Source organism: Rattus rattus, chromosome 18 (genome assembly GCF_011064425.1).
Source record: "Rattus rattus isolate New Zealand chromosome 18, Rrattus_CSIRO_v1, whole genome shotgun sequence".
Taxonomy (NCBI): domain Eukaryota; kingdom Metazoa; phylum Chordata; class Mammalia; order Rodentia; family Muridae; genus Rattus; species Rattus rattus.
In genome coordinates, this window is record NC_046171.1 from 22,775,456 (window position 1) to 22,802,252 (window position 26,797).

At 39.7% G+C, this 26,797-nt stretch overlaps 2 protein-coding genes across 2 annotated transcripts in view; one reads left to right on the plus strand and one right to left on the minus strand.

Moving 5' to 3' along the window:
- The window catches only part of Lrrtm3 (leucine rich repeat transmembrane neuronal 3), a 172,561-nt gene extending 149,375 nt beyond the window's left edge, over positions 1-23,186 (plus strand). The window contains exon 3 of the mRNA XM_032888433.1: positions 20,818-23,186. Coding sequence (XP_032744324.1) covers positions 20,818-21,027 — 210 coding nt within the window. The 3' untranslated portion in view covers positions 21,028-23,186. The remainder of the gene's footprint in view (positions 1-20,817) is intronic.
- Ctnna3 (catenin alpha 3) overlaps positions 1-26,797 on the minus strand; it is a 1,495,245-nt gene that overhangs the window by 1,049,808 nt on the left and 418,640 nt on the right. The gene's annotated exons all lie outside the window — the stretch shown is intronic.

Sequence of the window (26,797 nt, forward strand, 5' to 3'; positions counted from 1 at the left end):
GACCGTATGGGCCTAGGTTAGTTGAGTCTGTAGGTTTTCTTATGTTAACCTTGACCTCTCTGGGTCCTTCAATCCTTCTTTTGCTCTTCAACAAGAATAGACATGGAAGCATGTGGAGAGAGGGAACTAGGTTGGAGAAGTAGAGAGAAGAACAAAAGGGATCAAGTGTGGAGAGGACAGAGGGAGAGAGAACTGGAATGGAGTGGGGACATCTCTGGGATGAGATAGAAACCTAGGACCATGGAAACTCCCAGGAATCTATGAGGGTGACCCTAGCTAAGTCTCCTAACAATAGGGGATATGGAACTTAAACTGGTCATCTCAAACCTTAATCCTTTGGTCTCTACCAATCTTATACCTCCACCCCAAGGCTTCTGAAACCTGCCCATCCCCCTCCTGCTTCCATGGCTACTACCACACTTCCATTGTATTGTTCTTTTTGTCTCCTGGACCCTCTAGTGGTAGCCTAACATTGCTAAACACAGTCACTCATGCTTAGTGTCTTCTTTTCTCTAGATTGATATTTTGTAAGCCCGGCTTCATGACACTCTCCAGCTTAAAAACCTCCATTGGCTTCCAATCGCTTTAAACAAATTCAAACCATACAGAATCCATAAAAATTATTAAATAGCCTCTGAGGAAGCAAGGGCCATGACTTTGATCGGTTTACTATCTTTACCTCTCCAAACCATTGGTGAATTTCCCTCAGATAAGAGCACGGCTCTCAGACTTTTGCTTGAACCAAGAAAGCAAATGTGACTTGAAGAACTTCTCCAGAGCACCAGCCCAAGTCCTGGGAAGTCTCGTGTATTTGCAAGACTGCATGACTATGATGCCTCTTACTGACCAGTGTGCGGTGTCTATAGCTATGAGACAGGACTGGGAACAGTTGCTATTCAAGGGAAGGAAAGATTGGCAAGAGAAATGACTGAGAAGATGGGTAAAAGGAATGCCCCTCCTCAGTTACACAGTCAAATAGAATCCAGACAATTATTGTATTATCATGGAGAGATCCATGTATTATCAGGGAGATGCTAACATGTCACGTATGAGGGAGAGTGGGGGCCAGTGTAATACAGCCACAACTCATTTGATTATGGGACCTCCAGACAACTATGGTATCATCTGTCTTCCACTAAGAGCTTCTTAAAATCAAGATACACTTTCTAAGATACTCTTAATACATTTCATCTAGAACCTACATCATGAAGTTAAAGCACCGATAACTCAGAACACCTAGGAGAGCAAAACATAACCTATATTTATATGTTTTAGAGGCAAGACTTAACACTTCCCATTTTATTTCCTGGATGTTCTTCTGACTATACTGGAGTAGGGATTAGAAGGGTAATTTATGGGCACGAGCTGTGCATAAGAAACTCTCCTTTTCGGAAGAATGTTGAGTCGCATCAGAAACACACATATCCATGGCTATGGCTCAGCCTACTGCCAACAGTGCCATAGGCATTGAAGGAACATAGACGACAAATCCAAGATCTGAGACCTAGGAGACACCGAACGAGGTAAAGTTTTATGTGTATGCTTAGCAAGGCCTAAGGGAGAAGAAAAATCCACAAATGTCTCCAGAGGACCAGGTATGACATAGAAAAGTTAAGTAGTTGTTCTCAGAACCCTGTGGTATAGTTGGAAAGATAGTCATTAACACAAATAATGTTTAAGACATGCCGGAGAGAGCTCAAACACTAAGTTCCTCCAGCTCGGGCAAAGATGCTTGCATAACTGTTCAATTTTTTTTTTCTCCTGAAGGCTTCACACTGTAGATAAAATTGAATGCGCCTCCTGATGAGATGCAGGGAACTGTAGCAGAGGGAACACGAGGTAACCTGGATGAGGGCCAGCCCCAATCCCCGCATTTCTTTTAGAATGCCCCTTTCTCTCAGGAAATAAAGTGCTACGTGCTTTATATAAAGCAGCACAGTGTGTTCCAGTTAACAGGCAGCTGCCTTTGGGTTTGGACCTGAGGTTGTATTTGTTGCTGTTGTTGTTTATATTACAGCAGCTATACAGGGTGGAGAAAGAAGCCTCCACGGGTTGATTTCTACCTTCTGTGGTGATTTGACTAGTTGTAACTAATTTTAAAACAAAGCTGCCCACATGTGGAACCAAACTATGAAAGTCAGGAAGACATTTGGTTAGCCGATGTTAACCAGAATCTGAAGTGTGTAAAGAATTCCCACTTGGGCTGTTTTAGTGAGTCTTGGCATCAAAACAGACCTGCTGGCACACAGAGATTGTTCTTCTCTAGGAGAGGAACTATTTTATTACTTAGCATTCCTATGTATGTGCTTCTGGGTACTTACTCAGTTGACATCATCTTTGCTCTTGGGTGAGCACAGAATGGTAGGGCCAAGCAGGAAGTCGGTATCTTACCCCAGAGTTAACACTCTCAATGCTTTATATTTTCTCGAATGCCTGACGCTGGACCAACATCCTTTCCACTAATAAGCCAACAATTCTGATAATCTCCAAAATGTTTCTCTCTCCTTCCTTCAGCCTGACAAAGTTATAAATTTTTGAGCACTTCAATCGGATGGCATCTCAAATACAGATTAATGTGGCAATGGTAGCAATTATCGGAGAAACGACTGTTGGCAGAGCACTTAAAAACTACTTAATTCTCTGGGCTTACTTTGGTTATGTACTCAAACAGCAGTGTGGGAATGACAGGAAGAGAGAGCATAGAGGGTGTGTGGTGTGTTTCAATCAGTAGTGATATTACAATCATCTCTTTTATTTACTGGTGATTTACTATCCTAGGAAGATTACATTTACCAACCACAAACTAACAACAAATCTGGAAGGTGGGGGATTGCTACATCTATTTAGCAAACACCAGCACTGTGGCTCTCAGGGGTTAGCCTGCCCGAGCTCACTCTGCGTTAATGAAGAGTTGTGCTGTGCTTCCAAGCCCACGGCTAGTGATTCAACTCATCCTTCTCTTCTCCCATTTTCTCTGTTCCTACAGCCTATGCACATATCTGTCATTCCTCCCCCATAAGCATTCGCTCTAATCTTCCAGGGCTCAGCCGATGCATCACCCCTCAAAAGCCATTCTGAGCCCAGCCTAGAAGAACTGAGGGTGCCCCTCAAATGCAAGAGTCCTGCTTAGTTATCTTGAAATTTCTAAGACAGCTCAGCTACCGAACCTTAGTTCATGTTCAAGAAATAGGAGTGTATGCCCTGCCTTGGCTGGCAATTTAAACTGGATCCAAAGTGGAGTGAATGTAAATCCATTCACCAGGATGCTGCCACTGAGCTGCCACCAGCTTTCTCAAATACACAAAGATGTCCTTTTAGTGTTGGGTAGAGAATTTTTAAACCTTAAAAACGGGGTGGTTTTCATACTGCATTTCAGTTAAAATTTAGTTTGACTACCCTTACATTTCCTGTTCCTCTTCTCTGTTATAGTTATTAATTATCTAATACATGAGCTAGCTTGAACGGCTTCTCCCTCACAGTCCATCTGTGCTTTCTTCTCAATAATGTATTGAAGTCCTGAGTGCTGGATTCATTGCCTTAGTGATTCCCAGGGCACGAGCCGTGATTTCACTGCAGCACTGAGCAGAAGGAGAGCTAATGGGCGAGGCAGAAAACACTTAATCAATATCACTCGTGGCAGAAGTTTAAAACCCCAGGCCCCCAAGCAGATTTTTTAAAGGCTGAGATCAAGGCCCCAAGTCTTTAGGAATGCATTCACTGTACTATGAGGCTGAGAACTACTTTCTTGCCTACCTAATTCCCAATTACTCCACAGGCTTCTCAGGGTGATGTTAGTCCTACAAATAACTCCCGTGGCCCAGAGGCAAAGCCCCTGCAAGAAAGAGACTTGGGAAAGTATGGTTTCCAGAAAGATATTTACCTCCTAAACATATGGAGTTGAAGCAACAGATAAAGTATTCACTCTACATTAGCACAGAGCAGACAATTCTAGACTGTCAGTGTCAACAGGTATCTAAAGGTTATACTTCAGACATGGGACTGGTTGGGTACGCTTGGAGCTGGATGGGTCCAGAGGATAGGCCTTAAAATTATGATGAGGGATTGATGAGCAGGAACCATTAATGACATCAACTGATGCTGAACCAGACAGGTGTTTCTACTGCAGTCGTACGCTCAGTCATAAGTCACCTGTGTGCTCTGACAATAAAGCAGATGCTTGCCTAAGGGTCAGGGAGGGCAAGTGTGATCAGGGGACTGCTAAAAAACCTGCGTCGTACTTAAAGAGTTCTGCATTATTAAACTTCATGAAGTCTGAATCCCTCTAGGTACCAAGAGTCTGATTTATTATAGAGGGAGTCTTGCTTTCTTCGAAACCATGTTGTTTGTATAATCAGGTAGAAAGATGGATCTAAGATGCAGTTTCTATACCATTAATATTTAAACAAAATGCTTGCCGCTGCCCTTTCATTGCATACATGTGTGGATGCAGCCGTCAGTACAACAGTTAGCCAGCGGGTACAGCAAGCTTCCGCTGTTCTCCAGGGGGCTACTCCCTGAGATATGTAATCTCAAGTGCCATCCATGGTATGGTCTTACTTACCATGCCTCCTCCTAAAACAGGAAGTTACCACACCAGTGTGTGCCTATCCATTACCTACTGCACACACTGTAACAGCATCATTGGAATTTTAACATGTGATTTATAGGTATGATGCCCTTTTTAGTAATTTGTTTAATTCATATGCATACACACACATGCATATGTACTGGGAATTGAGTACCTGGAGTTTTACATGCTAGGCAAGTGCTGTACCACTGAGCAATATTCCCAGCCATTAATTTGTATCTTCAAACTGCCCTGCAGAAGGAGATAAGGATCATTCAACACAAGAGTAACTCATCTTTAGTGCATTTATCGGGTGACTGAAAATTCACCCTTACTGTAGTCTCAGGCTTAGGTCCCTTAATAATAAAAAAACAAAATGAAGAAATCCTTAAAATATAAATCCCAGCACTTACAAGGCTGAACAAAGAAAATGCTAAGATGTTGTCCGGGGCAACCTGGGCTACCCTGCAAGCACTGGACAAGCTTGGGTAAGCCTCATCTCAAACAACAATAAGATGCTCTTAAACAACCCATCCAAACTCTGTGAGGTGTACTTATAAGGCATTCGGAATAGCCCCCATTATAGGCTCCAATTCAGTTTAGAATTTGACAAGTTTCCAAGCTCAACAATTCCAGTTCAAGGAAGAGCTGCCTTCTTCTTGGTAGCATTTCGTAGGGTAAGTATGACGTCAGGGTTCAAATGTTTCCATCTAAGCAATCAAGGAATAACAAGCACTAAAAGTGATCTCTGCCTGCACTTAGAACTAGTCTAAGACTTCTGTCCGTCTTACTTTCCTGTTGCTGTGGTAAAATATCATGATTAAAGGCAATTTAGGAGCAAGGGTGGTTTATTTGTCCTACAGTTCCAGATTCAGGTCCATCAATACAGGGAAGTCAAAGACAGGAACGAGAGGCAGTTTTGTCGCTTCACATCCAAGAGCAAAGAGGACACCGTCATGCTTGCTTGGCGCTCAGCCAGCAATCTCTACTCTTAGACACTTCAAAACCCCAAACAGAGGAATAGTGCTGCCCACATGTTTTGAATGGTGACAGACAGACACAGTAGGCCATCAGTGTGCCTCACGCCATTGCTTCTGATGTCACTGTCAAATGCTTGGTGCAATTTGTGTCTGGGATGGAAATCCGCAAACATTGATGGATAAAGATGAATAACGGGAGAAAATGACAAAGATGGCCCTAGGAACGTCCCTAACCATTATCAGCATGCATATCTATCTCACAGTAATCAGGACTCCACTAATATCTCCTAAAACTGAAACCTGGGTAGAGACTCGGATACTGAGAGTCATATTAAAGGCTGTATGCTTATGACTCTGTTCCTTTATATGAGACATCTTCAGCCATGAGAAACCGAAGAGTCATTGTGACCCCTCAGTCTGATCTTGATAATCTTATAACAGATGCTTTCTGTTATAAATCAGATAAAATATGATGAATTGGTAATGTCTATAAGACTGAGCTCTCTGCATAGAAAAGCATGCATCCCATATGTGATCTGACATTTGTTTTATAAATTAAGTTTTATGACTTTCTTCATTAGTGATCTTGTACCATTCAGGTTATCGAGGGATAAGTTGGAGAATCTAACAACAAAGAAACCAATTAAAAATCTGTCACAGAACAATTCTCCCATTATTCTCCAATTTTTTTATGCTCTACCATGGAATGCCAAGTAATGTTCAAAGCAGTGAAGATCTTCTCTACATGGGGTGCCCTGGTGATACAAAAATCACCATGTAGCCTCAGTCTTCCATACCCAAATGTGGTTGAAATTTTTATTTTTTAATTTTATTAATATATATGTTATTATGTATATGTGCATATTGGTACACACACACACACACACACACACACACACACACACACACACACACACACCAAACATGTGCCCAAAGAACCCAGAAGAGGATGTTAAATCCCCCAGAGTCACCATTGGCTTAAGCCAACTGATATGGGGACTTGGAATTAGACTCCTAGATTGCTGTCCTCTGGAAGACCAACAAGTGCATTGTAACCACCCAGCTACCTCTACAGCAGCCCATCTTTAGTTTTAAATTTATGTTCGAAGCCTACTTTAACCTCAAGTGGAAGCCAGATGCTTGCATTGCTTTGTGAAACAGGATAGACCATTAAGATTGACCATCACTTTTTTTTTTCTGTCACACAGGGAATTTTTAAATTAGAGTTCAAAGGGTGTTCCCTGCTTATGTATACGTGGGCTGATCAAACGACGCTGTGGAAAACTCAACCATTTAGCTCAGTTACCTCTAAGAAATGAAAGGCCCATTGCATGCTATGATGTCATGAAAAAGGAAACGCCCTCTAGGATGAGGCAGCTTGTGCTTAGCGGGTTAGCGTGTGAGAGAACTGAGGTGAGGCAGCACCAGTATAGCACTGAGGAAAGCTAGATGCTCTCCCCCTGCCCTACACTCAAACGAAGGTGAAACAAACACTAATGAAACCAGGACATTGAGTTCTGCTTAAATGTCAACAACAACTGCATGATAGTACAGGTTATTTTGTTAGGACTTACTTTTTAAAAAGCCTATATTTGTGGCCAAGAAAAGGTAATGGATTAATTACATATTATTTTACCTTTATGCTATGCTTTACAAACTTTCTAGTCCCTGCCTGTCACTCTACTGACAAGAATTCCAAAGTTGTATCAGCACAGAACCCTTTGTTCCCTGTGGAGTTTGCAATCTAGAAAGATCGGTTAACCCCTATGAAATGACAACAATGTGTAAATGATGCCCGAATGACCAGCTCAATCAGGGGCAGTGCCTCAGGAAAATGGCAGGTCTCTCACTCCTGCCCTCCTAGGAAGAACATTTTTCCTTCAGGTGAGATACATGAATTTGTTCTTTTCATTCAAGATCCCTAAAGCAGCTAATAATAGACTGTGTGTATGTGTGTGTGTGTGTGTGTGTGTGTGTGTGTATGTATGTATGTATGTATGTATGTATGTATGTATGTGAAGGGATGTGTGGATAAATGTATAGAAAAGCATTATTTCATACCATAATAACATATAAACATAAATTCATACAAAATTCACAGCAGAATCAAATTTTTCTGAGTGAGTTTTCATAATGGACATTGGACATGCTATTTGACCTCAAGTACAGCGTTCTCATGCAGATTGGTGCATATTTACAATATTGGCTCAATTAGCTGCAGATTGCTTCATTTAAACTGAGTTAATTTCATAAGTTTAATAGGAAACTCAGCATTCATCAGTATGTAATCATATCACTGGAAAACCTGTACAAGGTTTAGGAAGTGCTTTGATTTTTATATTGTGAAGGGAGTGATTTTTAAGAATGAGATGTTGCTCGCTTTTTTCCCTGGCTGGGTCCAGTGCGATCTCTTGGTCTCAATCCTGCTCAATCCTGCTGCTGCCTCTGTAGCTGGGACTACAGGTGTTATATCACCATGTTTGAAGGATCTTGCATGATAATGATGTGTAATCAACACAGACTGTTCGACAGGGAAACAGATAGCTGCTAGGATCTAAGGAAGGGGGCTCCTGTGGAGTCTGAGATGTCACAGTCCTAACTCATAGGACAAGTATCATGTGTGGACATACGGAAATGCAGTCAGAGCTGGGGAGAGAGCTAAGCAGGTAAAGCACCTGCAAGGCAAGGTGAGCGATCCAAGTTCAAAACCCAGAACCTAAGGTAGATAAGAAGTGACATCAGAAAATTGTCCTCTGATCCAACTCTTCCAACACACATCATATATAATACATCCAAATAATAATAATAATAATAATAATAATAATAATAATAATAAATGCAGCTTTAAAAGAATCACAGAATCCATTTGATTAAAATGCTGAGACCATAGTAAACTAAAAGAAGAGAGGAAAACATCTGGAAAAGCTATTGGAATATAAAAGATCACCACATAAATGCCACCATATAGAGATTGTTTCTGAGACCACACTGCCATATCAGTCAGTCTCTTCTGGAGCAATGTCATAGTTATCTGTTGCTTGTTTTGTAGCTTCTAAAATAATTGGTGATTTCCAGTCTATCAGGCATACAGAAATCTGACTCAAACATCAACTTCTGTATCATGAATGCACTATTATCACTCCCTTCCCTGCCCCAGAGTAGAGAAAAAAGCCCAAGAACAATGTTTTCAAACCAATTAGCCCCTTCACCTCATTGCACACAGTATGAAGAAACAGATTTGGAAATGCAGCTCCAAGATTTGCAGAGCCTTTGAGCCGCCGTCTCAATTTGGGTCTCATCACTTCACCTGGCAATGATGCCAATTTAGTAGGCATCGGACTGTGCAGAAAGATTTGCATGTAAATGAACACTGTTTGAGGGCATTTTGCTCTGCTTCGGTAACAGAGAAGCAGCACCATGAACTGGCATTACAAAAATAACACGGAGGTTAATGCAGAAAGGTCCGGGATAGGGCCCATTACGGGGAGGGCTAATTGGGCAGGTGCGTCAAACTCCTGGAGATCACAAGGAGTTCTAGAAAGCGGGAGAAAAATGCAAACGGAGAGAAAATTTTGGAGGACAAAACAGAAATAACACCCTGAAATTAATAAGAGGAAAAATACCACCGAATTAATATTTCATTCAATATTCACATCGAGGCTTCAGACTTTGAACGTATAATTTGCAATTTTCATAATAGAATAAATATTGAAGGAGGTCTAAGATAAAGCCGGATTCACAATAAAGATTATAAGTGAAAGATTTTTAAATTATTAAAAATTCTAAAAAGGATCCGACCTTAAAGGAGGCAGCACTGCATGCCTCAACAATAGTATAGATTTCTGATAATTCATTTCCAACCGCTACCTCTAGCCTGAGGTTATATTATTATCTCGGATCTTTTCATAATTAGATGTTCATATATATCCCCAGTCGTACAGTTCCCATAAAGCTCAGTTATCCTAGAATCTGTTCATTTCTTTGCAGTTGGCACTGAATACCTTCTTATTCTCCAATTATTTTTTCATTAAGTTCACAGACCCATGTATAAGTATCGTATATCATAAATAATCTAAAATATAAAAAAATGAAGTAGAAACACAATGCACTTCTTTCAATGTTCTAGTCTGTTTCAAAAAGAGAAGAAAAACTCAGTGGTCGCTGTGCCTCTCCTCGTTTTCACTCTTTGGCTGACTGCCTTTTTTCCAGTGACGCCGGGGCTGTTTGTGCTGCTGCCTCTGCCATAGCCATTTGAGGCTGTGAGAACCATAACTGATACAAAACAGGGGCTGATAAAAGATGCTGGCATGTTAAGTGCAGATAGATCTGACAACGTGCGTTTCCAAGCATGACGAAAACAAGCCTGAAAGGGAGAAAGCCCAGAATAGCAAAGCAGACGGCCCCACACCAGGACACTGCGTGGGAGCCTGTTGCGGGCTTTCCACGTGATGCTTGGCAAACGTCACAAAAATCCTTCCCTTAGCCCTGCCAGTCCCTACTGCAGTAACCCAGCACCTACCTCTAGTTAGCGTTTTGTGGGATAATACTAAGTCTCAGCTAAATCAAGCTAAGTACAAAAACAATAGGAAAATAATAATTCATGAACTCAAGAAAATTGTGTCTAATATGAAATAAAACATGTACTAATAAAGACAGAAGAAGGCAGAAATTTAAAAGTATTCCTACTGGGTTGCATATGTAGCTCGGTTGGTTTAAAAAAAAAATTGCTTAAGAGGCAGGAAGCCCTGGGTTCTATCCCCAGCACAGCATACGAGTAGGCCTGGTGGAAAAGATTCTAGCACCAATCAGAAGTGGGTCAGGAGAACTAGGAGTTCAAAGGCATTCTTGAACTACGTTGTGATTTTTGAGGTCAGCCTGGGCTATGTATAAGCATGTTCAAAACTATTATTATTGTTGTTGTTGTTGTTGTTATTGTTATTATTATTATTATTATTATTATTATTATATTTATTAAGCCTACCATGAAGTAGACCTGGAAAAAAATACCTTAAGAATTCAGAGGAGGATTACTAGGAACGAAAGTGAGTAGCTGGGTGAGCGGCGGCGAGGAACCACACTTCCTAAGTGGAGCTCTGCTCTCCCGAGACTTCTCATGTCAAGATGGCACAGTTTACGCAGAATCCATGAAGACCAAACCTTGGCACACTCCTCCGCCTCCAGCAACCACAACCCAAAGAATAGATGAATGTTTCTGTTTGCTTTGTAGATGCCAGCATGATTTATGTAAACAATACTACACATAGCTAATTCCCATTCAGCCCTGGCTGCAATTTGAAAACAACAACAAAACAAAATAAAATGAAAACAACAACAACAACAACAACAACAACAACAACAACAAAAACCAGTATTCTTCAGGAACAAAGCTATCTTCACAAGTGTCCATATCACTTCAATATTTTGGTCAGTTGTGTTTTAATCTATTTCAAAGACAAAGAGCTGCTCATTTCATAAGTCTCTCCACATTACTTAGGCACAACGTGAGCACAACTGCAGTGCAAATTTGTAGATACCATGAAGCTTCTAAAGTTAATTTTTTTGTATTCTAAATGTATTTGACTGCAAGGGAAACTATGACCTTGCAAATCGAAATCGTATTTTTTTTTAATCTCATGACTTCATTCTGTGATAGCTTACAAATGCAGCATTTTACACAAAGCCAACTTAAACACTGTGCTCCTGCAAACAGGGTTTCCCTTCACACTATTCTCAATTTTAATCACTGGAAAACCCTTCTCACTCTCTTCTCATAATCTCAAAATAGCAACTGAAACTTTAGATGATTATATATATAATATGTATATTTTATATATATATACATGGAGAGAGATATATGTATGTATATATATATATATGGAGAGGGAGAGAGAGAGAGAGAGAGAGAGAGAGAGAGAGAGAGAGAGAGAGAGAGAGAACATTAAGGACCAGATTATAACTAAGAATTTTCAAATAGTTCCAGGGTTTTTTAAATTAGACCTACTTAAGGCTTAGAGATAGATAACATAATTCGGGCTCCTAATTAAGCACCTCTTGAAAATGTTTTTAAAATAGTTTACCAGTGGAACCAAGGTGATTAAAATTAACGAGTCAACAGTCTGTTCTATGCATACCAATTAACCATTATAATGCCCAAGTCTCCCAGAAGGTAGATGGCTCTTTAAATAAAACACTTTCAGGGTAAAATATATGATCTCCATTGAAGAGTCTATAAAAGTAACTATCCACTCATTTCTCAGCAATATTGACTTGCCCCTAAATCTGAAAGATAACAACACTAGTCTCAAACAACAGAAAAGGTGTCTGTGCCACTTGCCATCTTTAAAGGATGAATGCTGTCAATAGAATCAGTCAGTCAGAGCACAATGTATGTATTCTCCATCTTAAACACACGTGTATCATACTTGTCCAGCCTACCCTGGGCGCCACTTTTCTTTATTCCCTGACCTATATACATTTGTCTTGCCCCAACCTATATACATTTATTAGAAAACACAAACTGCCTTACTGATATCTGCTTTCAACTTCCTCTGACTTGATGTCCCTCAACTCCTACCTAGAAAGGTTTTACTTATGGAAAACAAAATGGTGCTGTTCAATATGAAACAACATAAACCACAACTTGATTGAAACACATATATACATACATACATACATACACACACACATATATATATACATAGATAGATAGATAGATAGATAGATAGATAGATAGATAGATAGATAGATATAATCTTGTTAAGGGAAAAATGAACAGAATCAGGGATGGAGAGTTAACTCAATAGGTAAGGTGCTTGTCCTGCAAGCATGCAGACTGGAGATCAATCTATCTAATGCACATTTTAAAAGCCAGGCATAGTGCGCCTTTTGAAATCCTAAGGCTAAGGATGCACAGATGGGCAGGTCCTGGGGGCTCCCTAATCAACCAGTCTAGCCTATTTGGTGATTCCTAGGCCAGTAACAGATGCTATAAAAACAAAAATATATAAGTGACCTCAGGACTGTATATGCACGAGCAGTTGTGCAAGCACATAGACACAAGTGCAAACACACAAACAGCACCAGTGTTCTCAAACGTGATTAGTAGCAGAAGTCTTTGTATTTATTAAAGCCAGACAGAATGTAGTCTGATTGGAAAACAACCTCAACCGATCGATCCCCAAGTCAACACAGAGTATTAACTTTGAAGTCCTCCCAGGTTCCCCTGAGCAATCTCAACATACGTGAACACTGGAGTATTTTTGAGTTCCATCCCAGTCCTGTAGCTTCTCTAACATGAAAACTGCTCACTATACTCCATGTAGTAAATATTAATGTCACAAGAGGCAGAAGCCAGATACATTTAAGGCATTTCTGCCAACCCATGATAGATTATGTTTTTCTCCTTCGGATCTTGGGTGCCAAATTACAATACAAAACTATGGGGTAGCCTAGGAAACTCTAATGCTTGCACCACTGCAAATAAGAAGGCTGTTTAGAAATGGTGTCAAGATAATCGTAATAGACACGTTCTGCTCAGCTCTCTCTAGCGTATGAGGTTGACTTGGCTAGAACGTGATAAGAAGCAGTGAATGTAGCAGTTAAGTGGTCAATCACTCCCGCACCTCTCCAGGAGAGTAATTCAGACTAATTATTTAAACTAAGTCTTAGTTTCCTCAACTGTAAAATGGGGATGATTATATTCATTGTGAACTGCTAAAGGCTTTGCAGGACTTAAAATAGATAACACAAGCCCAGCAGGGAAACAACAACAACAGCATGGTACCTGGTACACAGTCAATGCTCAGTGAATCATGGTGATGAGAATGTTCAAGTGTCCTGCCAGGTGTCAGTCAAGAACTCCAACAAACGCCCATAGCTGACCTAAGAAACCAAGTAGAAAAACCAGTGCTACAAACCAAGACATAAAATAAGAAAATACCCAGTGGATTTGACTCTCAGCTGAAGACCCAAGCTACAGTGTGATACGGGCTCACAGGGTTTCTCCTCACAGGACACTGAGTTTTTATCAGCTGTGTCATCACTAAGAAACCAAAGTAACAATTAGTGATGTGATTTTTCAAGGTGAGAAGTGAGCTGGTGGGAAAGCAAGTCTTAATATTAGTCAAACAACACCACAGAGGTGTTCTTCTATTTTAGCTTTAAACAAAACAGAGTTCATGCTTTACAGGGGTGAACAACCACTGCTGAGGAATTCCTATATAAACAGTTGCACACGCCTTAGCAAGATGCAGGATTGGTCCAGAGAATCAGCTTATGGAATGAAAGGAGAGGTGTCAAAGTGAACAGTGATGTCATCAGTGTGGGTACATTATAAGTTACAAGTCCTCTATAAGAACATTACAAGCAATGTCATGATATGTGTGTATGATATTTCTCTATAAAATAATGTACATAAGGAGGCTGATTTCCCACAATAGGATATATTTCAAATTCCACATCTAGTCTCAGAGAAAGAAAACTGTTTCAGATAGGATTGCCTCAAAAGAAAAAGCAGGGAAAAAAAGAAAACATTTGCTACTAATAATGCTGTTTATATTTAGTTAACCGTAGGAATGATTTTTAAATTCCTAAATTTATATACCTCTCTATAAAGAGTGGGCACGTTGATCACTATATCAAACAAGATTATGGTCTTCTGAGTGAATACAGTGACAGCAAAGGTGTGAGAAGTGGGCATATGTCATTGTGTCTAAAAAGAAATAGACATTTGGAACTAGAAGACAGAGTTGAGACAGATTGGCAACAGTGTTAACTTGGTATTCCTGGTGTAAAACTAGGACCCCGGAAGGGAAGAGATATCAGCATTCAAAGATGTAAGTTTCACTGGAGGATACAAAGTATCAGGCAGATGTAGCAGTGCGGGCCTGGAACCCAGGGCACTTGGGAGGCTGACATGAGAGGATCAGGAAGGAGTTCAAGATCAGCCTGGAATAAACAATGTGACTTAAGGGAGGTGGGGAGGTGATGGGGAAAGAGGGGAGAAAGAGGAAGGGGAGGGAGGGAGTCACAATGCCTCTCTTATTTTATGAGATATAAGAGATAAAATTAATTTTTAGAAATCTGTAAAGTTTAGTTTTTAGATGAATAAACAAAACTAGTATTACTCACCTCTTAATTCTAACATATAAATATATTAATATTAAATATTAATATAGTTAATATATAAAGACAATGAGAACCGAGAATAGCAAAGGCTGCATCTCACAGTGTTCCTAAATGAAGCAGCTTCATGAACACAGACAAACAATAGTAGCCGATGCTCTTACGTACCATAGCTTCAAGGGCCTGGAGGGGGACTTTCTTTGTAAAACTGGGAGAGTCTCCCCTGTGAACTCTGCCAGCAGTGTGAGCATTCTGTTCCAACATAATTAGAGTAGAATACTTATGTTTTCTAAAAACTCCACTTACAAATAATTTTTAATAGGAAAAGGTCTCATCTTTCACTCTGTATAGGGATAGAGAGGGGCTTTTTTAATTATTTTCTTGTGAAGTAAACTGTCACTCTCTGTTATTTATACATTTGCGTCCTAAAACAACACTTGTTATCACAGAGGACATGTAGGCATGCCTTTTAATTAGGAATTGGGAAATACATATGCATGTTTATATAAGTGTATCTATACAAGCAGATTTCACACAGAGAACATTAGGTTCAAATGACTTCCTAATCATAACTCAGAAACTTTAAAAGTAGTATTTTCCCTTATAAACCCAGGACTGAATATTACATGTGAGTAGGGAGAAGGGCCACTAACAACTGGTAACTTTAACTGTAAATCTTTTAGGTAAACAACATATATTATTGATGTTGATGTAGAAAAAAGATTCTAAGGCAAATGTCACTGATGTCCAAAAAAAACACTATTTTATCAGAACTGAATTTTTTCTAAGGGAAATCACCTAAATGACTGAACAACATTATTATGATAGCATTTAATGATTTCTTAATTTAGTCTCTTTTAGGAGTGAATTTTCATATACCTGAATCTCCACAAATTAGACCTCAATAGTAATTACCTAACTTAGAAAACAGTGACCTAAGGAATTAAAGGAAACTTTAATTAGTTATAAGAGTTTCATCAGGTAGGACTATATTAAAAGAAACTAGTGTCTCAAACACAGGGTTGGAAGAATGTCACTTTAGAGACGATTTTGTGGAAACTCTAGCTCTAGTTGTAAGAAAATAACAATTTTATTAAATTTAAATAACCCATTGCCATTCCTAGAACCCTTTCTGCTAGCTATGATGGGTGCCAAGGGAAATCTGTTTAATTTCTTGCATACCATGACTTGAATACCTTAAGCACTAGGAAAGAACATATTAAAAGACCCATGTGTGAAAGAGGGTGGAGTGAGGGGGAGAAAGAGAGAGAGGGGGGAGAGAAAGAAGGAGAGGGAAGACAGGGAATCATCACGCACAGGTTAATTTGAGAGAAGATAAGGAAAAGGCCCACATTCACTCGACAATCTTACAACCGAGCGGCAGATGCTGCCTCTGCTGTACTTGTAGCAGATGGGGTGGATACAGATTGTTTCTGACCCTCACAGTATCTGTTTGTTTAACACCAGCTGGTAGTTTCTCCATCACCACTCAACCATCAACCACACTGTAGTACTAGGATCTGTCCCAGTAACAGGATCCAAAGTCGAAACAGAGTTCAGGGTCCCCAGTAGCTTCCCGGACCTCCGCATCCAGCATTCCACCTGATATCAAAAGCATATGGAACGTATGCTGGTATTTTAGATCATTTGAACAAAGGGAAATGGGCTTCCTCATACGAAGATCCTTCTCTCCAGACAATGAGACTATCACAAGTTGTTGTCTGCTGTGCTCCCAGACAACTGCCTTGTAACTGAAAAGTAAGGACAATCACACTTTGGGGTGAAACCCAATACACATGACGTTGCATATCTAGTCGTACTGAGTCGTATATTATTGCTCGAGGAGTAAGCACGTTACACACCTGACTTACATCTGGTCCCACTTTAATTCATTGAAGAGTCTACTATCACACATCAACAAAGTGCTCAGTGCATCTTACAATGTCGCTATAAGGGAAAAAATATCCATCAAAAATTGATGTAATAGTTTTAGTGAAGAATAATCAGAAAGGGTGATTTTTCACATTATCAGTGGATAGGATAAAATATTCCTTCCCATAAAAATCCATATAATGAATATACCTCTACTTATTTTTTTTGCTATATTTAGGATTCATTTTATCTTATATAATTGATGTTAGAAAAATATGCCATGATTGCAATTAGACACGATTTCTACAGAACTGTTAATCCAAAGTAGCATTGGCTGAAAGTATACTCTTGTTTTTCCCACAGACACAGTGAACTAGACCTTTAGAATTTAGATAAAACTTTTATGTTCATGCTTAAATTTTTAATAATTTATTAAGTACTGTATTTGGAGGCCAAGGGCCAATCTATAGGAGTCAGTTCTTTCCCTCTACCATGTAAGACCAAGGAATTAAACTCACTTTATCAACCCACTGAGCAACACTTCTAGCCCCTAAACTCTGTTCTATTTTTAATATCTACAGACTAGCAACTACATTTAAAGTAAATATCTGGGGAAAAATGGTTCAAGTACCTGCCACACATTCCTAAGGACTAAAATTTGGATCCGCAAAATCCACATGAAAGTTGGGTGGACATAATAGCCCACCTGTCCTTCCAGCCTCTGACGGGGGAAGGCAGAAGATTCCAAGAGCAAAACAGCTAGCAAAAGCTTGCAGCATCGGCAAGCTCTGGGTTTGATTGAAAGACCCTGACTCCATAAATAAAATGGAAGGGTAACAAAAGATTATAGAGAAAAAAGCATCAATACTACTTTTAGGAACTATTCCAATTTCAGGAATATTGAATATGACAGGTCCTGACACTGAAACAATACATCCATGTATAAGGTCTAGCAAAATAAGATATGCTCAATAATATGAGAAATGTGGGATTTTTAAAAACATAATCAGAATTAGCCACCTAAGTGCTATGACCCTAAGAACTTTGCCTTACAGGGACCAGTTTTGCCTGGTCACTAAATGCAACTGAGAAATGAGTGTATACATAAAAACACAAATCATAAGTATATCGTGGCATATTATTTGCCAAAATAACTCCGCACATTGCAAATTCTTCACAGTAGAATTAATTCCATGTAAACAAGGATGGACCCCAAATCAATGCAGGAGATATGCATTTCTATGTAGTTAAGAACACCTGCAGTCCTGCAAATGAGTGACCCATGGACATCATTGAGTCCTGAATCCCCAGAAGCTGATATGAAATTATGCACCCAATAATGGCTATAGGTTTTTCTCTCACATATAGCTTAAACATATTTATGCTTCACAATTATTTTTACATGATAGTATTTTACTGCTCAGAGCTAGCTCATCTGTAACAAAAAGAATTTTGATTTTAAACACGAATATCTTTTTTTCCCCATCTTTATTAACTTGAGTATTTCTTATTTACATTTTTTTAGTGGTTAGAGATTTTTATTTTATATATATATATATATATATATATATGACAAATTGAAACATGGAGCATTTAAATCATCTTTCCAATTAATCAGGCAGAAACATAGCCAAGATATGGGAACTCAAATCCAAGTCTCACTGTGACAACAGTGAATATAAAGTGGCTTTTCTTTCCATGTTTCAAAATTTTTTTTATTAACTTGAGTATTTCTTATTTACATTTTGATTGTTATTCCCTTCCCAGTTGCTGGGCCAACATCCCCCTAACCCCCTCCTCTTCTATATGGGTGTTCCCCTTCCCCATCCTTCCCCCATTACCGCCCTCCCCCCAACAATCACGTTCACTAGGGGTTCAGTCTTTGCAGGACCAAGGGCTTCCCCTTCCACTGGTGCTCTTACTAGGCTATTCATCGCTACCTATGCAGTTGGAGCCCAGGGTCAGTCCATGCATAGTCTTTGGGTAGTGGCTTAGTCCCTGGAAGCTCTGGTTGGTTGGCATTGTTGTTCATATGGGGTCTCGAGCCCCTTCAAACTCTTTCAGCCCTTTCTCTGATTCCTTAAACGGGGGTCCCATTCTCAGTTCAGTGGTTTGCTGCTGGCATTCGCCTATGTATTTGCTGTATTCTGGCTGTGTCTCTCAGGAGAGATCTACATCCAGTTCCTGTCGACCTGCACTTCTTTGCTTCATCCATCTTATCTAATTGGGTGGCTGTATATGTATGGGCCACATGTGGGGCAGGCTCCGAATGGGTGTTCCTTCTGCCTCTGTTCTAAACTTTGCCTCCCTATTCCTTCCCCAGGGTATTCTTGTTCCCCTTTTAAAGAAGAAACACGAATATCTTATATTACTGTGATGTATTTTCTCCGTGACCTTTCAGTGGTTGTGACTATTTGTATTGGATTTAGGTGCCATCAGTTGCATGGATCAAAGTTGAGAACTCCACAGAACCAGGGAAGACTACACAGGAACTTCACTGGGTGAACTGCATTATGCTTCCAACTCCAGGGACTAAGACCTACATCTTTAACACATTGAAATATGCATCACAAATAATCTCAAAGAAAAGGCTGTTTGAGCTGAAAGAAAAAAATAGGGGAACAACACTTTTTTTAACTAAAGGAGAAACGGCTGTGGCTAAGAGGTCAGGGGTGCAGAAAGAAGAGGTGGAGGGAGCTCTGTTGGTAGAAAGGACAGGGCAAAAAGTGAAGAAGTCGGTGATACAGATTGGACATTCTGTCTCCCTTGGCTTCATGCTCTAATTTCCGCTGAGACCAGGGCAGCATTTAGTCTGATACACATAAACATTGTATCCATTTGCCAAACCAGAATGGTACAAGGTTTCATTCATTGAGGTTCTGCAACAGGAACATGCACTTATACTGGCCTAGTTTCTGAGACAGTATCACAAAAATGAGGACTGATTGAGTTACGAATAAAGGGGGGTTATTTGGGCTCAGGGTCTCAGGGGTAAAACATCCCAAGACCTCATGTGGTGATAGCCTTCTTGCTGACAGAGTGTAGATCTTCACAGGCGAGAGGCAGAAGGCAGAGAGTGTGTGTGTCCCTTTAAAGCTCCCTCTGCTGCTTCTCTGCCTCTTCTTCCAAAGCCACAGGGTTCAATATTTGGAAGTCTACTCTAACAAGCATCTATCTTCGAGAAATGCCAGATTTAAACATGAGTCTGGTTGTTCCTACCATATTAATACATCACAGTGAAACCAGAGTGTCAATGCCTGGACCTGAACAGAGGACCTTTAAACACCACATAAACCATAACACACATTAAACTAAGGTCAGGGCTGAAGGTTCCTCAATGCCTCCGCGACTTTCTATCTTAAGGAAATAAGCGGAAGTTGTCTCTAGACTTTAGCACGTGGCTTTACGAAGACCAATGTTTTCCTCTAACCTGTGTTCCCTTGTGTCTGTAACTGTTGTAATTGCTTCTCTTCCTTCACTCTTCAGCTTTTGCTATCTTTGATTAGTAAAGGAGCCCCTCCCCAAGCTGTACCTCTAGGCCTTCAAAGTAGCCTCTCCTTTGCAGCTTGATAGACCTTCTCAGAAGTCACAGGTCTCTTTTATGGCCGTTCTCTATGCTCTAGCTTTTAGATGCATAGATCAAACTACAGAGCTTAATGTTTCAAGGAATCGTCTTAATGAGATCAGAATTGAGGGATTATGGGTACGCATAGTCAGAAGGACATGACAGTTCTCTTCTGGAATGTTCCTCAAAGGAGGTGTGCAAAGTAAGTGCACCCACATTACCTGAGATCCTGGAAGGAATCAGGACCCACTGCCTCAGAGACCTGCAGGACAGTGGGGCAGGTGGTTGAGGAAGAGGGAGTTGATGTTGATTCATGACAAAGTTACAGTCACTTTTTTACTGAACACCAATTCCATTAGTAGCCAGATAATACTTTTCTTAATTCAAAAACCCATTTCAGACCAGTTAGAGAAAGCCATTTTCTTGACTGTACCATGACTGGGGGGTGGGAGGGATTATCACTTTTCAAACCACTTAAACTACTATTTATCTGAAGGCTCTACTGAATAATAAGCAGCTGCACTCAAGCTTCCAACTTCTGTCTTGAACTCCTTTCTGTGAAAATGACGGAGAGGAACAGGGTACTGTGGGGGCAGCAGAGCCACAGACACACAAAGGATAGTCAAGGCCACACTTGCCCGAGTCTTGCCCTGGATACTTGGCTGTCTTTTGATAACTGACTTTTCTCATGTTATCTTTTTTTTCCCCAGATACCTTTATCAATGAATGTGTCAACCTTTCTGGCATACGACCAGCCCACAATAAGTTACTGTGGGGTCCATCATGAACTCCTCTCCCATAAGACCTTTGAAACGAATGCACAGGAAGACACGATGGAAAGCCACCTAGAGACTGAGCTGGACTTGAGCACAATCACGTCAGCTGGCCGCATCGGCGACCATAAACCACAGCTGGCCTGACCCAGCTGGCCTGACCCAGCTGGCCTGACCCAGCTGAACGGTAGCCCAGGCTTGCCACCCAACTATAACCTCAACTACAGAAAGAGGAGACTCTGTTCATTGCAACTCTCGAATACAAAACAAAAACAAAACTCCCCTGTTCAAATAAACAAAATTTTAAGATTGGTTCATGAAATAAAAGAGGACATGAATTGTTTCAAGTCTACACTTTGTAACTAGCTAAGTTGTGCAGTATTTTTTTGACTTTAACAGAGAACGACCCTGAAAAAAAAAATCAATTTTTTTTCTCCAAAACTCATCCTACCTACATGTAAAAATTGTACAGCGCTAATGTATTTTTCATATTATAAAGTTTCAATTCTAGGAACAACTGGTATGTACAGTACTGTAATTTAATTGATGCTTTACTTTACACCTTTCAGTTTCTAAAATTTTAAATTAACCAACATTATTTTCTTGTGTTCTTGAGAGTTACTTGGTTTTGTGGGGGCTGTTTTGTTACTGCATTTATGCCCAGAAACCTTGACTCTGAAATCTGTGCTGTGCAAACAACGCACGATTTTTATCATTACCACGCTTACTGCATAGAATTTTATCTACTTGTTCCAGAAATAATACATTAACCAAAAGAAGGTTTTAATTGTTCAGACGTGTAAGATGTTCTTCAATTACATAGACAGGTCTTTCTTATAAATGGAAAAAAAAATCAGATTTTTTTTTAACAGTTCTTCTAAGACTCAACTGTTGCCTTGAATTACAGCCTAGTTTTTAAGCAGTGAAATGTAATGATAAAGAGGGATATTTTAACAAAATATTTCCGAATGAATGACTCATTATTTCATCCTTTTGAGTAACCATTGTTCAGGGTAGGGGAAAGCATGGACCAAACATCACTGGAAACAAAGGTTGTAACTATAGCAACAGACTTCTTCTATACACTTCAAAGGTGCAGCTAACATGACAAAGAAAAACCCCTGTTACATCTCCTCCTCGTTGTCAGGCCAAGGTGGGAGGATATGGCATAATTGTACAGTAGCAATTTTTTCTCTTAATTAACCCAAAGTGTTTTATCTAAAAATAACCACAAGTCAGTTCAAACTGTGCCTGGTTCTTAAGGCAAGTTTTCATTTGGAAGGCGAAACTATATTTGGGGAACATCTTGTAAGAAAAATACAGATTTTTTTTTCTTTATTGTGTGCCACACCTAAGAAAGAACTTTATACATCTGGTTCTTTGAGGATAGATGTGCTGGAGTAGAGAAAAGTCACTGCAGAATAGACCAGACCATTGTTCGTGTTGTTGTTCATTTGGGAGTTTAACTACAAATTATCTAAAACAATAACCAAGAGCTGTTGGCCCTCAATCTAACTTACATATTGGTTATTCGGTTGTGTTTTAAACTGAATTCAAATCAGATAAAGAAAACCTGTTCTTTTCTCCAGCTAAAATGACAACTTGTTTCTGTCGTCTAGCTGACAGGTTATTATTGGAAATATCAAGTTTGTTCATGGTAATCACACATTCCCTTTTTGTTTTTGCTTTGTTTGTTTTTAAAGAATATTTAGATACAAAACTGCAAGTGCCAATCGTTATGTGAAAAGAAACACTTTTCTTTATGGGTTTAACTTTATATTCATGACATCAAAAGCAGAGAAAGTAAACATCAATCTAACAGGTCAAACAATCAAAAACGATAAAGGTCAGCGAAAAGCATTGTCAAACTGAATAATTTTTTACCTCCTAAAACATACTTTCTATATGCATCTAGCCTCACACAACTTGATCACAGTCAATTTAAGAGTACCACCAGAAAGGAAGAAATTCAAAATTGTAAAGCAAATTTCTGTTGAAAGAAAAAGGAAGCAAAATATTGGAAGAAGCAAAATTAACTTCAATGTAACTACAAATGTCACCGTACTTGTATCAAATATTTAGCATTCCAGAGTTTGTAACATATTTTGCATAAATTATTTGCTATTCAATATTTTTGTTATGTAAGTCTAATTTTAACCTTTAATTGTTTTCCAGTTTCTCGTTTCTTTGCAATGTATTTTCTGAATGTTCTTGATCCCTTACCCTGAGATTTAGCTCTGAACCACATTTAAACTGGGTTACAAATTTGCTCTTTGTGAGTCTAAAATCAAATGGAGAATTTTATTACAGAAACCAAATGTCATTTGCAACTTTTTCATTACAAATCATTCTCCCAAATATTAAAAAAAAGAAGCATTGATTTGTAAGACTAAGCAAACTTTTCCCAGACACTTTTTGAGTTGACAAATGACTTTTAGAAAAAAAAAATCCTTAAAGTTCCAAAGGAGCCTTAGGAATACACAGAACACCTGTGACTTCCTGATGCAAACCATGAAAACATTTTTAATATATTATTTTTTTCAAATTCTTTGAGAATTCTCACGTGTTCATGCAATGTATTCTAATCGTATTCACCCCCTTAACTCACCCCTTAGCTCTCCTAGCCCCACCCCCACTGCATCGCCCAACTTCTCCTAACCTCATATCCCTTTTTATAGATCCAAAATTCTGAGTCCAAGATGTATGACCCATGGACACTTGTGTGGGGCCCTCAACAGGATCACGGGTGACCTATCAGGAACCACACTCCTGAGAACAATCCTGAATTTCCTTCCCTATCAGATGCTCCTCAAGCTTTTTATTTTATTGGCAGGGCACTATCAAGGGAAACCTCAGAACTGTAGCCGGGGTTATTCTGTGTCCTCAGCTATGATAAAAAACTAACAACCTACAAATTTTGAGATCTTTCGTATTTGGCATTAAGTTCTTTAAATAAGTGAGAGGTAAAGTCTGCTAGAAGAGCTGGTATCACACATATGAAATTTTTGTTCTCTTGAATCAACATTTTTTGTTGCTTTTAACTTCTCCTTTTCAGCATTTACCATTCTCCCATTTCTCCATCAAACTACCTGCCAAACAAACCGCTGTGTTCTCCTTCATGGCTACTGCTCAACTCTCTGAACAAGAAAAAAGCTGTTTGCCTGCCTGTTGCGGTTGAAAACTGGAGTCTGACCCATCACGGTTACAACAGTGGCTAAAGCAAGGCAGTGTTTTAAGGTTTACAGACCCCATGAATCGTCTCATCCTGCCATCCTAGGCAATCCTGTGAAGACACATTCATGCCCCAGAAGTTGAGACTCATCCGAGGACACAGAGATGATGAGCAGTGAGGGGTCGCACCACTCTCAAAGCCCAGAGGTTGTTTTTCCATTACACTAAAAGCTCTCCCATCTCTCTGGCCAGAGCCAGAGAACTCCCAGAGATGACAGACAGAAGACATTAATCATGTCACTTCTAAGCTCTAATTCAACATAGAAGTCTGTACCACATGTGAGTCTCTGCAGACAAGGCTCTAGGTTTACTTGTGATGATTTAGTTCAGGAGTAGCAAAGCCACGCATTTAATACACAGGGTTTTTTTGTGAGCACACAGCTCCTCACTCTCGAGACGTGAGGACAAGCAGACCCTAGAGTGCAGAGAAAAAAACAAGAGGCACAAAAAGAGAAACTCAGAACAGTCTGCACTGAGATGATTTAGGTGGATGTTAAAAGTCCATAATACAGTCTATTAATGAATGCCTGCTTCAGAGCTAATGAGGAAGACTTTTTCTCCTTTTTGTGTTTTGGCAAGATTTTTTTAAACCATGAGTTCTTTTTTAGAAGAACTATCATAATAAAGAATTTTCTTTTCATTTGTAAGAAAGATAAAATATCAGTTATTCAAACGGACACAGATACCAAAAGCTATGACGGGCTGCGAATATTAGGGGGTTTATCACATCTTTATCTCTGTCTCCTCTAGGATGGTTCTAGAAATCTCATAAAACCAGCAAGATTTTAATATAAATTATATTTTAGAAAGCAATATAAGCCAAATTTAACACTCAAGAAAATATAACCCAGTCTGAACTCAGATCTGTCTGCTTTCAGAAACTGCTTAGAAATTGCAAAATTTATTTTGCAAAGATATTTTCTAAAATAAACTGTTTAGGAGAGTAAAAATACACTTGGTTTTGACTATTCCCGACTGGGAGACAGATACCAACTCTCAAACTAACCACTAAAGATAAATAAAGAAACTGAAAGAATGAGTACAGAGAGCTGGTCCAACCTGGAAGAAAGAAAATCCGATGCTTGGGTAGAGAAGACATGATCAGGGAGCTGCAGGGAGCCTGGCCTGGTGTCAGGCAACTCTTAGAGTTAGTCTAGTAACTGCGTATGTGTATGTTTGAGCATGTATGTTTACTGCAAGCATGTTTGTGGGTGGGTGCGTGCGTGCGTGTGTGTGTGTGTGTGTGTGTGTGTGTGTGTGTGTGTGTGTGCTCACATGCGTGCATGCATGAATATATGTATAAGTCAGAGCTCAACCTTGGAAGCCTTTCTTCAGCTGTTGTCCTTGGTTTTAGAGACAAGGTCATTGGAACATAAGAAAATCCTAGTATGCTAGACTGGTTAGCCATCAAGCGGCAGGAGTCTTTTTCCCTACCAGCACACCCGTCATTTTTGCATGGGAATGATACTCACCCAGACCTGTACATCTCCACTCTACCAGCTGACCCATTTCAAGGCCTGCCCCATCGCCTTAACAGTCACTCATATTAAGTAGCAGTCTGACTTGTCAGAGCTTATAAACAGGCTTATAAACGTTCCTGAGCAGTGGGCTTTGTGGCATGAATTCAGATAAACAGTGGGGACAGTAAGAGTTTCCAACTGCACCCGTTACCACATGAGTTCACTACAATTATTCCTAAGTTGAGATGCCAAGCACGGGCAATCCAGGATCGACCTCTTAAAGGCTGGAACTTCATCGTGAGGGTGAAGTAGGCTGGCAACCAGCAACTGCGACGTGACTTGAAAATACAGTGGGGGAAAACTTTTGGAGAATTTAGCGGCAAAGGAGCACCAGAAGGCTGATAGTTTATTTTTAATGTGACCTGCATAAGATTTTACTGTGCGGTTAAAAAGCAGCTATATTTAATTTTTTTTTAAAAAAATTCTAGTTAAATTCACATTTTAAAAGGTCTACCGTCGCTGTTATAAGGACACTGAATGCAGCAGCTCCCCGGGACTTGCTGAACTCTCAAATTCCTTCCTTCTCTCGAAGATTTATAGATTTCCTTCCATATATTTGTCCCCCTACAAAGCTGAGTGACATTTTTGTACATGTGTAAATCAGATTATATTTTAAGTGCACAGGAGACCTTGTAATAAAGGACCCTTGCAATAAGCCCTTTTCCTTTCTGATCTGAAGTACCATGCACTAATTTAATTTATCTGTAGGAAATTGATCTCCATGCATCTTTGGGTGTGTGATTTAACCCCTACCATGCCACAGGGAATAGCTCCTGGTACCATCTTGGTCTCTGATCATACATAATGAAGAGTTGTGTCCAGGTTCTAAAGCAGTCTACACGAAGGATCCTGGCAGTCAGTTCTTTTTGCTGATTTTAATCTAGATTAATCTGAAAAGTCATATCAGCAATAATACATAAGGTCGAGAGTTTTGTAGTTGTTTGTTTGAACTTTTGCCAAACACCATTTTCTCAACGTTATTAAGAGGCTTCAAGCAGCCAGATTTACCGAGACAACACATAACAAATGCATTGTTAATACAGTGCTTGGGCAACCTATGCCAAGGGTCGGAGTCTAGACAAAACCATGGCTCCGATGGTTTTCACTTTTTCCATGTCATTATATCACCCTTATTCTAATCTGAAAGTATTGGCCCTATGTTTCAG